The sequence below is a fragment of the Alosa sapidissima genome, chromosome 2, assembly GCF_018492685.1.
Source record: "Alosa sapidissima isolate fAloSap1 chromosome 2, fAloSap1.pri, whole genome shotgun sequence".
Taxonomy (NCBI): domain Eukaryota; kingdom Metazoa; phylum Chordata; class Actinopteri; order Clupeiformes; family Clupeidae; genus Alosa; species Alosa sapidissima.
Genome location: NC_055958.1, coordinates 29,827,774 through 29,841,253, shown reverse-complemented (window position 1 = coordinate 29,841,253; position 13,480 = coordinate 29,827,774). Strand labels below are relative to the sequence as shown.

The 13,480-nt window shown below is 41.0% G+C and overlaps 2 protein-coding genes across 2 annotated transcripts in view; one reads left to right on the top strand and one right to left on the bottom strand.

Moving 5' to 3' along the window:
- itgbl1 (integrin, beta-like 1) overlaps positions 1 to 9,133 on the bottom strand; it is a 48,232-nt gene extending 39,099 nt beyond the window's left edge. Inside the window, 2 exon segments of the mRNA XM_042077797.1 lie at positions 6,077 to 6,279; positions 8,858 to 9,133. Of these exon segments, the coding sequence (XP_041933731.1) occupies positions 6,077 to 6,279; positions 8,858 to 8,949 (295 nt within the window). The 5' untranslated portion in view covers positions 8,950 to 9,133.
- Positions 9,134 to 10,010: 877 nt separating this feature from the next.
- nalcn (sodium leak channel, non-selective) overlaps positions 10,011 to 13,480 on the top strand; it is a 125,332-nt gene continuing 121,862 nt past the window's right edge. The window contains exon 1 of the mRNA XM_042078367.1: positions 10,011 to 10,155. The gene's annotated coding sequence lies outside the window, so the exon portion shown is untranslated. The remainder of the gene's footprint in view (positions 10,156 to 13,480) is intronic.

The window sequence follows — 13,480 nt, the reverse complement described above, 5'->3', positions numbered from 1 at the left end:
GGCAGCACAATCACATGGCTCCACAGCCTTACTGTATCCCATGCTTGGTGCTTTAATGGTTTTACTTTTCAACTTCTCAGTTTCAAAATCTCTACTGGCATGACACATTTGTACAAACCAAACATTTTCAATGCATTTTCAATCAGTACAATGCTTACGACACTAATGGAATGATGCACAATGCGGTACAGATGTAATTACAATCACAGGCACAACACTTTGTGAGGGTTGTTCTCTTGGACCTTTTCAAAATCGCAGACAATGAAAAAGCTGTAGGGACTCTGAGAAAAAGAAAGTAAAGTGTTACACGTTACATGGAGATTGCATGGGGTGGGGGTGCTAAATACCAGGTGATGCACACACAGCTGGTGGACAGCTGCAGCCTCATGCCTAATCTGTCACCTCTCTGGACAAAGAGAAAGAGAGAGAGAGAGAGAGAGAGAGAGTTCCTTGAAATGGTCTGCTTTAAAGGCTAGTGAGCCAGAACCCATGCCCTGTGAAAGAACCGTGGCTAACACTTTGATTTCTGGGAAAACCCCAGCGTTATGTAACGTCACATAACAGAGCTGACCGACTGCAGCTACAAAGAACACCCTGAAAAGTACCTGCTCATGGCCAGCCCGACTCAGTTCAAAGGCTGGAGTGTTTGATGTACAGTATGAGACTACAAAAGTGCACAAAATACTTGAACTAACATGACAATCTCACTTGTCAATCTCAACTGTTTTGCTTCAGGAATTTGCAGGGTCATTGTGTTCCTACACAACTGAACCATTTGATATCCTTGCTGTAAGCACTTTCCCACCACTGAGTCTATTACACTTAGTGAAAACAAAGAATTTTATGATCTGGGTTAGAAATTGCGAAACACAGGCAGCTTTTATAACTCTCAACTGTGCTTGAGATGGGTATTTGAGAAGCAATTGCCCTTGTTTTCATCTAGAAACCCACAATGCCTCTGTAAGTTAGCTGTATTGGCATCTCTGACATAGGTGCTCTGGGGAAAACCTCTCTAGGGCTCTCTTGAGCATCCATACCTGGCCCTTATTCTTCACTCAACTTACTGAGATGCCTATGGGTGGGACATTGGCACCCACTGTTGCAAAGTTTGACAACTGTTACATCACTCACAGCAGTTTGTAGTTTAAAAAATAAACAACTGCTGCAAGGTCCTCACAAAATGTAATGGTGCTGGAACTTATTTACAAAAAGTGCAAAAACAAAAGTTGTACTGTGTTAAAACGAGAGCAAAATGTTCTCCAGATTGTACTGAAACAGCCCCTTCCACACCCTTCCCGAAGTCAAAATAGTCCCTTCTGCACCTAAGGCCCTTCTAGATGCAATAATGCAGCATTTTACTTGACTAATACTACAAATCAGCTGTGATATAGCACTGTACACAACTCTAATGAATAGCCTCTACAACGAGACACGACATGGAACCTAGCTTGTGTGAGCCAAACATATGTTTTCAGGAGAGGCAAGAGTGGTGCGTGTACTCCCCTGCCAGGGTGGAATCATTCTCCTGACTGAGCGCAGAAAGGAAAGGTTTGGACAGCCGACAGAAGGATTTCAGAGCATCAGAAATGCTGTGGATGTTCAACACACCCACATAGGCTGCTCTCAAACACACACACACACACACACACACACACACACACACACACACACACACACACACACACACACACACACACACACACATACTCAGACACACACATACATATGCACACAAATAGATAGATCTAGTTTGTGCCGGAGAACATGCATAAATGCTGTCTTTCCTTTGTCATGTTAAATTATCACGCAAAGCACGGCGGATATACTAAGGGTGAGCTACACACATTATGTGGTCGACACATGATGGCATAACACATAACATAAGTACCCACATTGTACAGATAACAATGGCAATGGCTTCTAATTCTTCTTTTAACATGTCAACGTGAGCCAAATTGGCTACTTTGCCTCCAACTAACTAATGGTTGCCATCTGGCTGCAAGAAGTGATGTGCAGTGGTTTCCTCTCAATAGGTACTAAATAGCCTTGATGCTTTCTGAGGGAAAAAAAAGGAAAAGAGAGAAAGAAAGGGAGGGGAAAAGTCTGGCTCCAGATGTGTCCGCCACTCGCAGTTTATGGAGATGAGAGTAAAGTGTTCAGAAGTGATCAGAAAGCAGTGGAAAAATGCACTCTCTCTCTCTCTCTCTCTCTCTTACACACACCACACACACACACACACACACACACACACACGCACACACACACACACACTCGCACACACGCACACACACTGTCAATGTTTTCCTTTCACTGTGCACATGAGTGTCTTTCTCAGCTTTCTCTTTCTCTCTCTCTCTCTCTCTCTCTCTCTCTTACACACACCACACACACACACACACACACACACACACACACACACACACACACACACGTGGGTGTACGCGCACGCACACACACACACACACACACACACACACACACACACACACACACACACACACACACACACACACACACACACACACACAAACACACACACACACACAAACACAGGTCTTTCTAAAGCTAATGAGCTTTTCACAGGCTTCACAACCTGTCTGAGAGAATACATCACTCATCCCATGTGCACATCCACACACATCTTGCCTCCAATACGGACATCATCACCATGGATAGGAAAAAAAAAAACCATAACGGAAGAAAACACTGTTGGTGGAACCAAATGAATCAAGGCGTGGGGGGAAACTGAATCAAAACAGTGAAATAGCTACAGTATGTCAAATCTGTCAGTCTGTGTTTGTCTTGTTGGTGGTCCCAATGCGAAGCAAGCTAAAGGACAGTCATGCCTTCCTATGTGATTTGGTCTCATCCAGGAATGCTTAGAGGTGTGAAAAGGGCTGGTTTGGATGGTTATAGGGTGTGAACACAGTGCCAAAAGGGTTACAGATTAGCTTCAAGTCTGCGGGGTTTACTGGGGGACTGTGCTTTCATAGTTCTTATCTGTAAATGCCTGGTATATTATACAGGGGCAATGATGAAACATTTACAAAGAAATGTTCTCATACATTGTATATCTAAAATGTGTATGAAATGCACAAAAAGACTGTAATGTTATATTGAGTTTTTGTCATATTTTGGCCTCATCTAAATTGTGCTAATCCATTATGATAACAACTAATCAGGTATTTGCTTTCGCCCTCACAAATATTACTTCTCTAACATTTTTAGCCATTCTTAACTTTGTTTTGATAAGAGCTTGAAAAACAATTACCGGTATCCTTTAGTGAAAAGAAAGAGATCACCTGATACTTATGTTTTTATTTCTGAACGGTGCAGCAAAAGACTAACATTTTGATATTCATCAGAGTCCAATTATCCTTATCAACAAAATGTCTATGCTATAGATAGATTATTTTTATTTTTTTATTTTAGTGAGTTACAAAAGCCTTTCTCTTAATAAAAAAGATACTATATACCTCCCTCCAAGCTGGAAGGTCAAAGATTCACCCTGTATTTCATTACCATGCCACAGTGGCTGGCTATCAAGCATGACTCTTTGCGGATGTCGTCAGCAGTTCAGGTAGGCCCCTGTAGACGAATGGTGGGCGTCCCTGAGGGATTCAGAGGGACGCATCCGTGCCTAAGAGAGCTGTGCATTCATGCTCATAGAAACCAAATGGACTTCTCTGGGCCCTCACTTCTTTGAGGACCAAGTTCAAAGCCTCACTGTCCGGCCGAGCCGAGAGCAATGACAATGTGCGAGAAAGAGAGGAAGAGAGAGAGGAAAAGAGAGGCTGTCTGTCAATAAAAAAGCACATCTTTGAAGCTACAGCTCGAGTGGTGCGCTCTTGGAAGCCACAATGCTGCAAAGAAACAATTCTCAACAAGAGCTCTTTGAAAAGTCTGAAAAATCTGTGGCCGCTTGAATGAGAGCACTACTGTGAAATTCAAATGAGCTCCCTGTAGCTAATGACATGATGAGAGGTGGAGGGGACATCAAAGGCCTCCACCGGAAGCGGAGGGAGGCTATGAGTGACTTCACGATGCCTCCTTTTTCATCAGACAGACAGCGTTGGGTTGCTCTAAGTGATGAACGTGAGTGTGGTGATGCTAAAGGGCCCTCACTACCCTGCAGCCAACTTGAGAGAAGCCTTGTTTTCATATGTTACGTTTATGAGAAGATGGGTTTTGTGTGTGGGGACATTTCTGTGCAGATGTCTGTTTTTGTGATTGTGACTATGCACAGACATGGACAGTATTTCAATTATATGTATTTAAAATATGTATTTAATTACTTTAGCGTATTTTGTCATTTGTATTTTGCAGGATTGGAAAAACTCAAATGTAGTTTGTAACAAAATACTTTGAGGGATTGTATTTGAGTATTTCAACCATGTAAATACTTCTCAAATAAGCCAAAATGTCATCACTCAATTAAATATACTACCCGCTATAACCATGACAATAGGCAATGCTTATCATAAAGCCAAAGGCCAGAATCTTGGTGAATCTGGTTTTAAGAATAGGCTGGGTGCCTGGAGATATCCTTTGGCAGTTCCCTATATTCAACTGTAAAGTTGACCTAAACATTTCATTACCTTTTTTGAAGAAAAGCATGACATGTTTACCCATTTTCCATTTTCCTTGCTGTGGTATGCCACATTGTGACCAACTTAAAAGTGTTAGATCCAACTTTCTTCTATTACGATCCACTTTGAACATGTGTAAAGTTGAAAAAAATGAAAAGAAAAGTCAATTGTGGGAGCCAAAATGGTCAACTTTATCACCCTTCTGTAAGGACAACATGGGGTGTAAACCAAATTTGTTTGTTTATGTCCATTTTTGTCACCCTGTAGACAACTTACAGTAAAGCCCCTTAGAACCCCTTAGAACATGTCAGGAAGTTGAAAGAAACTAAAAAAGTAACTAGGAGCTTGAATTGTCAAGTGCTACAAGACTAAAATTTGAAAACGATACAGATAAGATACTGAGGGAGAATTTTAGGACCACGGCCTTTGACCCCATGACCTTGAGTACCTAATAGCTGATGTTCATTCTTACTACAGGACAGTATTAAAACTTGGATTTGACATGAGGGTTTATGTAAAAGGAGTAACATCCACTGAGGTGTCCTGATATGCAGAAATAATAAGAGGAGACGGAGACGGAGACCTCCCGGAGTGGAATTCTCTCCCAAGTTAATTCATTCCGTATATTGGGACACCTTATAGGTTGTTATTCTGTTTATGCCCCATGTTGCTAGTAGGCATGCATTTATAGCACAACAAGGGAAATGTAGTTCAGTTTAAAAAGAGGTTACGGTTGTTGGTTGTTGGTTATTGGTTACGGAAAATGATGGTGGGTAGTTTACTTTGTTACAGTTGATTCCACTGTTGCGAAGCCTTTTTGTCAGTTCAATCATTGTTTACATTAATATGGGATGGTCATTAAATTTTTTACCAGATCTACTTCATAGGTGCCCCAATGTACAGAATTAATAGCCCCCTGCATGCCAGCCAATCAAAAATAGTATTTCTTGTCTCTTGGGGATACATTTTCAATAATATGCCTTGTTAGTATACCATGATTATTGTGTGGGTATTTTTGTATTTCCAAATGACTAATTACTTGTATTTTAATTAAATACATTTCTCACATCAGTATTTTGTATTTTATTTTGTTACATTTCATGAGCCAGTATTTGTAATTTGTAACAAAATAGTTGTATGTATTTGTGATGTATTTGTGCCCACCTCTGACTATGCACATATTACCCTCAGGCCCTTGCTAGCCTGCAGACAACTTAAGAGGTGCCGTCTTCTTTCATATGTTGTGTTTATGTGAGTATGTTTTTAGTTGTGTTTCTGTGCAAATTTCTATCTGTCTGAGTTGTGACTATGTACTGTGCTTACTCTCCTTTTGCAGGTTCTTGTCAGAGGGAACACACACACACACACTCACACACACACACACACACACTCTCTCTCTCTCTCTCTCTCTCTCTCTCTCACACACACACACACACACACACACACACACACACACACAACAAAAGCACCTCTGTTATATCACTCACCATTGCAGGTCTTGCCGTCATATGTTGTGCACACCCAGTCGTGGCAGTCACAGCGTGGCCCATAGAACTTCCCCGGGTCAGTGACTTGACATATGCAGACGCCGCAGTCACACTCCCCCCTCCCACTGCAGATCAGGCCATCTGGAGTCCTGCAGCGTCTCTGTGAGGCTTCAGACGAGAGCCTGCACTCCCTTCCCACCTGCCTAAAGAGGAGGAGGAGGAGGAGGAGGAAGATGAGGAAGAGGAAGAGGAAGAGCAGACCACTTATATATCCTCCACTTAGTTACTAACTATTTCAAAACTAAATTAGGTTCACCTGTTGGCATCGCTCATTGCTCTTCTAGAGGACGTGGGGAGGATAAATGACAAGGTTACGCGGACACAAATCCTGAGGAATGCATAAACCCACTGAGACATATGGAAAGCATCTGCATGTTAATACACTAAAGTCAGTTGTGCTGTTTATTCTTTTGACAAATATCAAAATGCTGAATGCTCATATGAAATACATATGGGAAGGGCCAACATTTCAATATATTGCTAAAGTCAGTTGCTGATGGGCTGTAAGCTCTTTTTGACAAACGTTCACTGCTAAACACAAATGTGGTCTGCAGTAACATGGCTTTAGAAGGCTGCCCAATGAGACAGATTGCATTTTATTGCTCATGACAAATTACACACACCAATCTGCAACGACACCATAGGAAGTGCTTATTTAGGAAGTCTTACTATGCAGCAGGGGCTTTATTTTACAGTAAGCCCTGAAAAGTGAAGAGTTCCCCTTTAAGACAGAGCCCATTTGAGGTGCATGGTGATTGGAAACACCATCCTAATGACAACCAGACTCTCTCTCTCTCTGGGCTGTAAATCTCATTTTGGCCGAGGAGAGGACTCTCTGGTAGAGAGTCCAAGATATTGATGGATTGTCCAACATTTCAGATAATTTCTCAAATTATTCATGTCCTATATTAAGTACCCATGTGATATCCTATTTCAGGTCCTCCGTTATTATTGATAAATTGAGCTCAATTTATTGATTTTTCATTTCTAAACCAAAATGTCTGTTTTTTTTTTTTGGTGAACTTGTCCGAAACTCAAGATAAAATGGAGCCTATATCACATAGTAAATCACTTGGACATTGCACTCCACATCTATATATTAGTCAGAACATCACAGTGACAAAACTTTCAAAAACTACAACATCCACATGTGGTACACATTAAAGTGTGTCTTTGTTGATTTACTTTGGATGTCTGTACACCATGTGGCTAACTTGTAACACAATGTGCATATCTACCAACAAGCTGATATCTGTGATTATCTTTCATATTTATGAGTGATGATTAGATTTCAAAACAAAAGAAAGAATACTTCTGGTGAGTAAATAAATGATTCCATCTAAGCTGTTCTCTAAAGAAGTTTGGCTTCCCACAAAACAGACGTAGAAGCAACAGTTTTATTTGGAACTCGAGCGGAACATGGAGTTGGATCCAAGTGTGCGAGCAGCCCTTCTAACTAGCCTCAGGGGTAAGAGGATGATTGCTATTCTCCGACCATTCAAAACAAATAGCTGTTTCTTTGCCCTGTCCCGACACCACCCACAAGGAACTGTGGAATCCCCTCTGACAGACATTCCACTCTCTCCAGCTGGACTTTGAGCTTATAGAGCAGTAAAAAAGAACTGCTCCACAAAACGGGCCAAATTAAGAGTGTTCAAAAACAGACCACCCATTCCATGAACATTTGGAAATACGCTGAATGATTGAACCAAACAATCATATCAGACCATCATAACGGTATATTAATCTAATTTTACACTTAAAGCAATAAACTCCTTTAGCTCTGACATACATAGGGAAATGCCCAGTGCTCAACCAATCCTGAAATGTCTGGTTTATTCTTACATAACGCTGGTTTTGTTTACTAACGGTTTGAACGTTTCGCCCTAATTCACCAGTAAAGGGACACTCTGGGTCTGCAGGTTGCGAGGGTGCACCTGCTCGCGCGGCCCCAAAAGAGCTGAGTCAATCCCCCTCTCCCCGTGTACTGTGAACCCCCTTTTCAACAGCTGTTGCAGCCCCAGTAAACACTAGCCAATCTAGACTCCAAAGAACAGCCTGTACGTACAGTGCACCTCACAAACCAGTGGAGCAGTATCTGTACATTTACTATGGAGGACACTCACAAAAGAGTTTGAGTTGGCTTTGTGTGTCGTCGAGACACCAGTGTAACCTGATTCATGTGAAAAAAAGTGGCAGCAACATTTTTACTGAACTGTAGCAAGGCACAGAGAAGAGGGACTATGGATTCCTGCCAAACTCTCAGCGTGTCAGATTGTTCAAGTGAAATCTCTCCGATAGGTGAAAGGAGTTGTTGCTTTGCTGTGTTCATAAGACTCAGTTACAACATACTGTACTCACTTCCAGAGAGTCACTTGAGTGTATAGTTTTTTTGTCAGGAAAGTCATTTGGAGAAGAAAATAGCTTTATGGCAAGGTAATCACTATCAGGAGGAAACAAATATAACAAGCCTTTCCTGTGACTAAGACTAAAATAAAAATCACTGACACCAACCAAACATCATGCACACAGAAGCCTAGATGAGCAGAATTCTTGCAGCTCTGGTGTCCGAAAAGTTGAGCCCGTCAGCAGAAAAGAAAAAAAAAACCCTCAGCACTGCTAAGCAGAGTACAGTCAAGAGAGTGAGAGAGAGGGGGGAGAGAGAAAGTGGGAGAAAGTTTCTAAACTGATGAGAAAAACAAAAAAGCCCACGTAACTCACCTTAGTGATTGCAATAAACTTTCTTCAACAGCTGAGAGCAAAATCAGAAGCAAAGAGACTGAGACAGAGTGCACCAAAGCCTCTGCGTGCATGTTTAGATCCCAAAAGAAACCTGGAGTGCAATGCCTTCAGGAATTTCTGCTTTTCCAGACAGGGAGAGGGAGAGGGAAGCAGGCTGGCCAAAACTGGTTGGCTCAGTCTCTTCTGAGGCCAATGGAGCTCTCCATACAAGTGCCTTTGATTAGTCTTGACTTCTGGTACCGGGGCCGGAGTAGGAAAGAGCTCATATGGCAACTTAACTATCAAGGGACACAAGCAGAAACAGTTGTTACAATAGAACTTTAATTGTCTTTACAAAACAAACGTTTTCATTGAAGTGAACTAAGTTATCGGATGTTGTTTGTAATGATGATTATTGTATTTTTTATGTGATTTCTAATTGATTTGCATAAACACCTTTGCATTGTGTAGATATATTGAGGCATGTGGCTCCTTATCTTGTTTAAATAAAGAGGAAGGCACAGCCAAAACCTACCCAGAGGTGCAGATCATGGCTTAAACAAATAGGAACATAGCAGAATAGAAATGACGTGAATGAAGTATTGCACAATCTGGCAACTTATGCATATTGATTTTATGTATTAGTGTTTCAGCCTGTGAAATTAGAAGGCCTTAAAGGCTGAAATGTCATCAAAGTGAGAGAGGAAGAGAGAGAGGAAGAGTATAAGTAGCATGGCCCAGCAGATAAAACTAAAATGTTCTAAAGCTCTTTTTGTATTTATTGGTAGTAGGTACCAATGGCAAGGTAGGTGGGAACATGGGTCAAAGAGCTCAGAAATCGCTAATGCCTTTATGTATTCTCTGTGCAGCAGCCAGCGCAAGTTTGTTTTAACTGCTTCCCAAAATAGTGACTATTCCCATGTGAATTTTTCAATCAGGGCAAACTCATTCCTTTTCTTCTCAAGGCTTTGAAACCTAAAATGGTGCACCAACTCACATGAAAATGCTCACAGAAAATAGATGCAAGCCTTTCTTTGATATATTTGAAATGTCAGACAACTAACAACGATGCATTTATGTGTATTTCGCTGTAATTTGGGGCCTGTGAATCCACAGCTCGGCTAACCTGTATGCGCTTGTTGCTGGGGGACGCGCGTCGCCGCTGCCTGCATCCGTACTGCTGCTGCTGGGATTGCAGCTCCGGCTCATACTACCGCCTCAGTGCTGGCAACACACCGGGAACATACATCTCAAGCTATGGGCTTAAAGACGAAACAATAAGGATACTCGAATTCTCCGTAAGTTGTTTTCTGTCATTCTTTTAAACGCTGACATTAAAACGCAGGGAATTTCGTGTCGTGACGTACTGAATGAGAGCTGGTGTGTTCGACTGGGTGTCCTCCAGGAAGTACGCGATAGGTAGTTACCCAGGCCTTTTCGTTTATTACCTGTTCGTTTCATTTTTGCGCATTGAAATGCGTCTTGACAACTGTATAAAACGTGTTTTCTGTGTAGACAAGGTGTCTCCCTATTCGGTAGAGTTTTATTTTTTGGTGCCCTGTAAAATGTTTCATGGTGACGGTTATCTAATTAGAGCTAGCAGCAGCCTTGCTCTCATCTGTTTCCATAGTAACCCCACTGAAGCAGATGTCGGAGGGGTTTAGAATATCCCTTAGCACGAAGTGTTTCCTACGTGTCACATCCCCTTTCACCAATATTGAGCTATCCTGTGTCACCAGTCTTCATTTGCACTGTCTGTTCGTCAGATTGTTAACATTAGTGAAACAGTAAACGTTGCTGTTACTTGCAATTTGCAAAATGGACGTAGGGAGGACAGGTATTGCTGCATCAGTCGGCTGTGGTTTGAGACCTTTTTTTCCATTTCAGCCGTCCATCCATTTCCTTCTATCAATCACCTGTGCATTCAGATTTTATAATCTCCCTATGTTGGCAGATGGAACGAATTAAATGCATCTCCATAAAATGTGCACCATCATCAATAAACCTAATGCACAGAATTAAACAGAGCTGCAAACACAAATCCTATCCATTTAATGGAAACGGTTATCCACTATGGGCTTTGTTATATAGTGAAAACGTCTGGCAACTAAAATGAAACGTTAATGGGACAGTTTTTTTTAAATATAGGGCTAGCCTAGTTTGTTTTCAGAAGGCCCCATATTGTATTATTTTCTGGAGATGCAGCCTAAATAAAATCCAAATAGTCTAATGACTTGTCAAAAATTGTATTTATCTTTTTTATTTACCTTCAAAGTGAAACACAGTTGTACAGCCCATCCAGTGCTTGGTTAAACCATAGCCTACCTATATTTTATCCTATACTGGTCATATAAGTTGCAGGTCATAGGTCCCAGTTTGAATATGGTATGGAGGTACAAAGACACTTGCACATTTCCTGCTGATTTAAATTTCTTATTCAACATCTGTTCAGAGTAGGCTAAAGCATGTAGGCTAGAATTTGTCTTTAACAAAGACACACATGTCTTACCTAACCAGCTGAAATAGCCCTGTATCATACTTCGCCAGAAACAGGTTGTTTCAGAAACATGGATCCATTCACATCCCATAAATCCATAAACAACCCGCAACAACAACACAGTAACCACAGATGATCTCACCAGTGGTTGTGCAATATGCAGACAATTACAGAGATGTTGTATACTGATATACTGTTACAGACTGAATCAGTATACAGTAGTAGGCCTATCTACTGTATTGGTACATTGCCAAAATACCAAAATTCTTAATGACAAACCCCAGGATGTTTGGTGATCCTTACAATTAATATCCATCCATGGATTCATCATATTTTATCAAATTCCAATGCCACTGATATTCAGGGTCAGTGTAGACACCATTCAACTTCATAATAGTCAGAGTGAAGGAGACAATGAATGATGCGGCCCTCATGCAGTCATGGTTGGAATAACGTATCATAGTTGGAGGCAGGACTTTTACACTTTCTTTCGGCATCCCTTGTACTTGCACAGAAGAAAGGGGGGGATGGTGATACTGAAAAGTTTGGTATGGTTAAAAGCAATTTGCACTGTAATTGCTACACTTAGCATATGTTGGTAGGGATTGGAGGATGAGTGAGGACAAAATTACAGGGTGTAAGGCGCTATAATGTGGGAGTCACTTGCCAGGGACTGCAATTAATTTCACTTTCTGTGAAAGGACATTTTCCCACAGGCATTAGTCTTAGTCAAACTTACTTTGATTTGTTCATATACACATAGCAAGTCTCTCTAAGAATCTTCCAGAAGATAGTCATTCACAAACTCAGACATGTAAGCTTAGGTGTAGGAACATACTTTCAGTTTCATCAACAGGGCTCTACACTAAAAAAAAAATTCAGGAGCACTTGTGCGCCCAAGTAAAAAAATGTAGGAGCACAGACAACAATTTGGGCGCACAGTCAGTTCTGTACTTAACTTACACATAATCTAACATTATACTGCAGCTAACAGTTAAACATGCCAGTGCACCAATTGCGAATATTAAGAATGACTGACAACATTTAGGCTACAGGAAACAGGATTTTAAAGATCAGTGCCTACTTTATTTTCAGTCTGTTCTATTTTCCTACATTTTGTTAATGTAAAATAATATAATACATTGCCATATTTGCATTTAGCCTGTATATCAAGTATCCTGCCAAATGTAGGCTAATTTATTTATTTGTGAATCCATCTAGCTAAACCAAATATGCCCATGGTGACCTATCTGACTGCATACTGCCTAATACTACTACTAAAACAGTAAATTTTCTCTTCCACAAAACCCAACATAGGCTAATCAAGGATATATGTTTTATACTTTTTGTTTTTATTTGAAATATCTGCATTGATAGGGGCAGTAGGCAAACGTTAGGCCTACTTTCGTTTTGCACTTCAGCTTGTATTCGGTGTAAACAAACAAGCATGCGTGGAAGCCTGGAGTTGTCAGTAGCGTTCTACCTTTGAATAAAATGGGAGTATTACGGGAGGCTACTTTTGTGCCGGTTCGCTACAGCTATATTTTGCATATTGCAGCCAATACGTCAACTGGGCTAAAAGGCATGTTAGGTTACCTTTAATTCTCTCACTGCATTCTCAGAATCTCATCCTGTTCCTCCTATATCCAATGAATTCGGTGGATAGAATAACTAATTTCTTCAATCTTTGCATCCTGGCTGGCTAGTCTAACTTTCCGCTTTTTTCTGCGCGCTCTTGGATTTGATAGAAGCGACTACTAGCGAGTCACAACGCGAAACTGCTAACGTTGATGGGAGGTGTAGTTTTTATGCTGCATTCGCGACGTGATTCTATGGTTTGCACCAGTAATGTTTCTCGATGTTGCGGTGTATTTTGTAGACAAACACTGACATGGTTAGAAGTCATTCGCACCAGTGCGCCTAAATAATTTTTTGCACTCGCACGGCATCATTTTTACTCGCATGTGCGAGTGAAATGGGCGCACTGTAGAGCCCTGATCAATATACTTTTTTTAATCTACAAAACATGATGTGAAAGTAAGTTGCAATAAAACATATCGGTAAATCCGTTGGCTGATGATGCCTTATGATACAGGGTTCAGAGGAGATATGATTATCTGTTACTT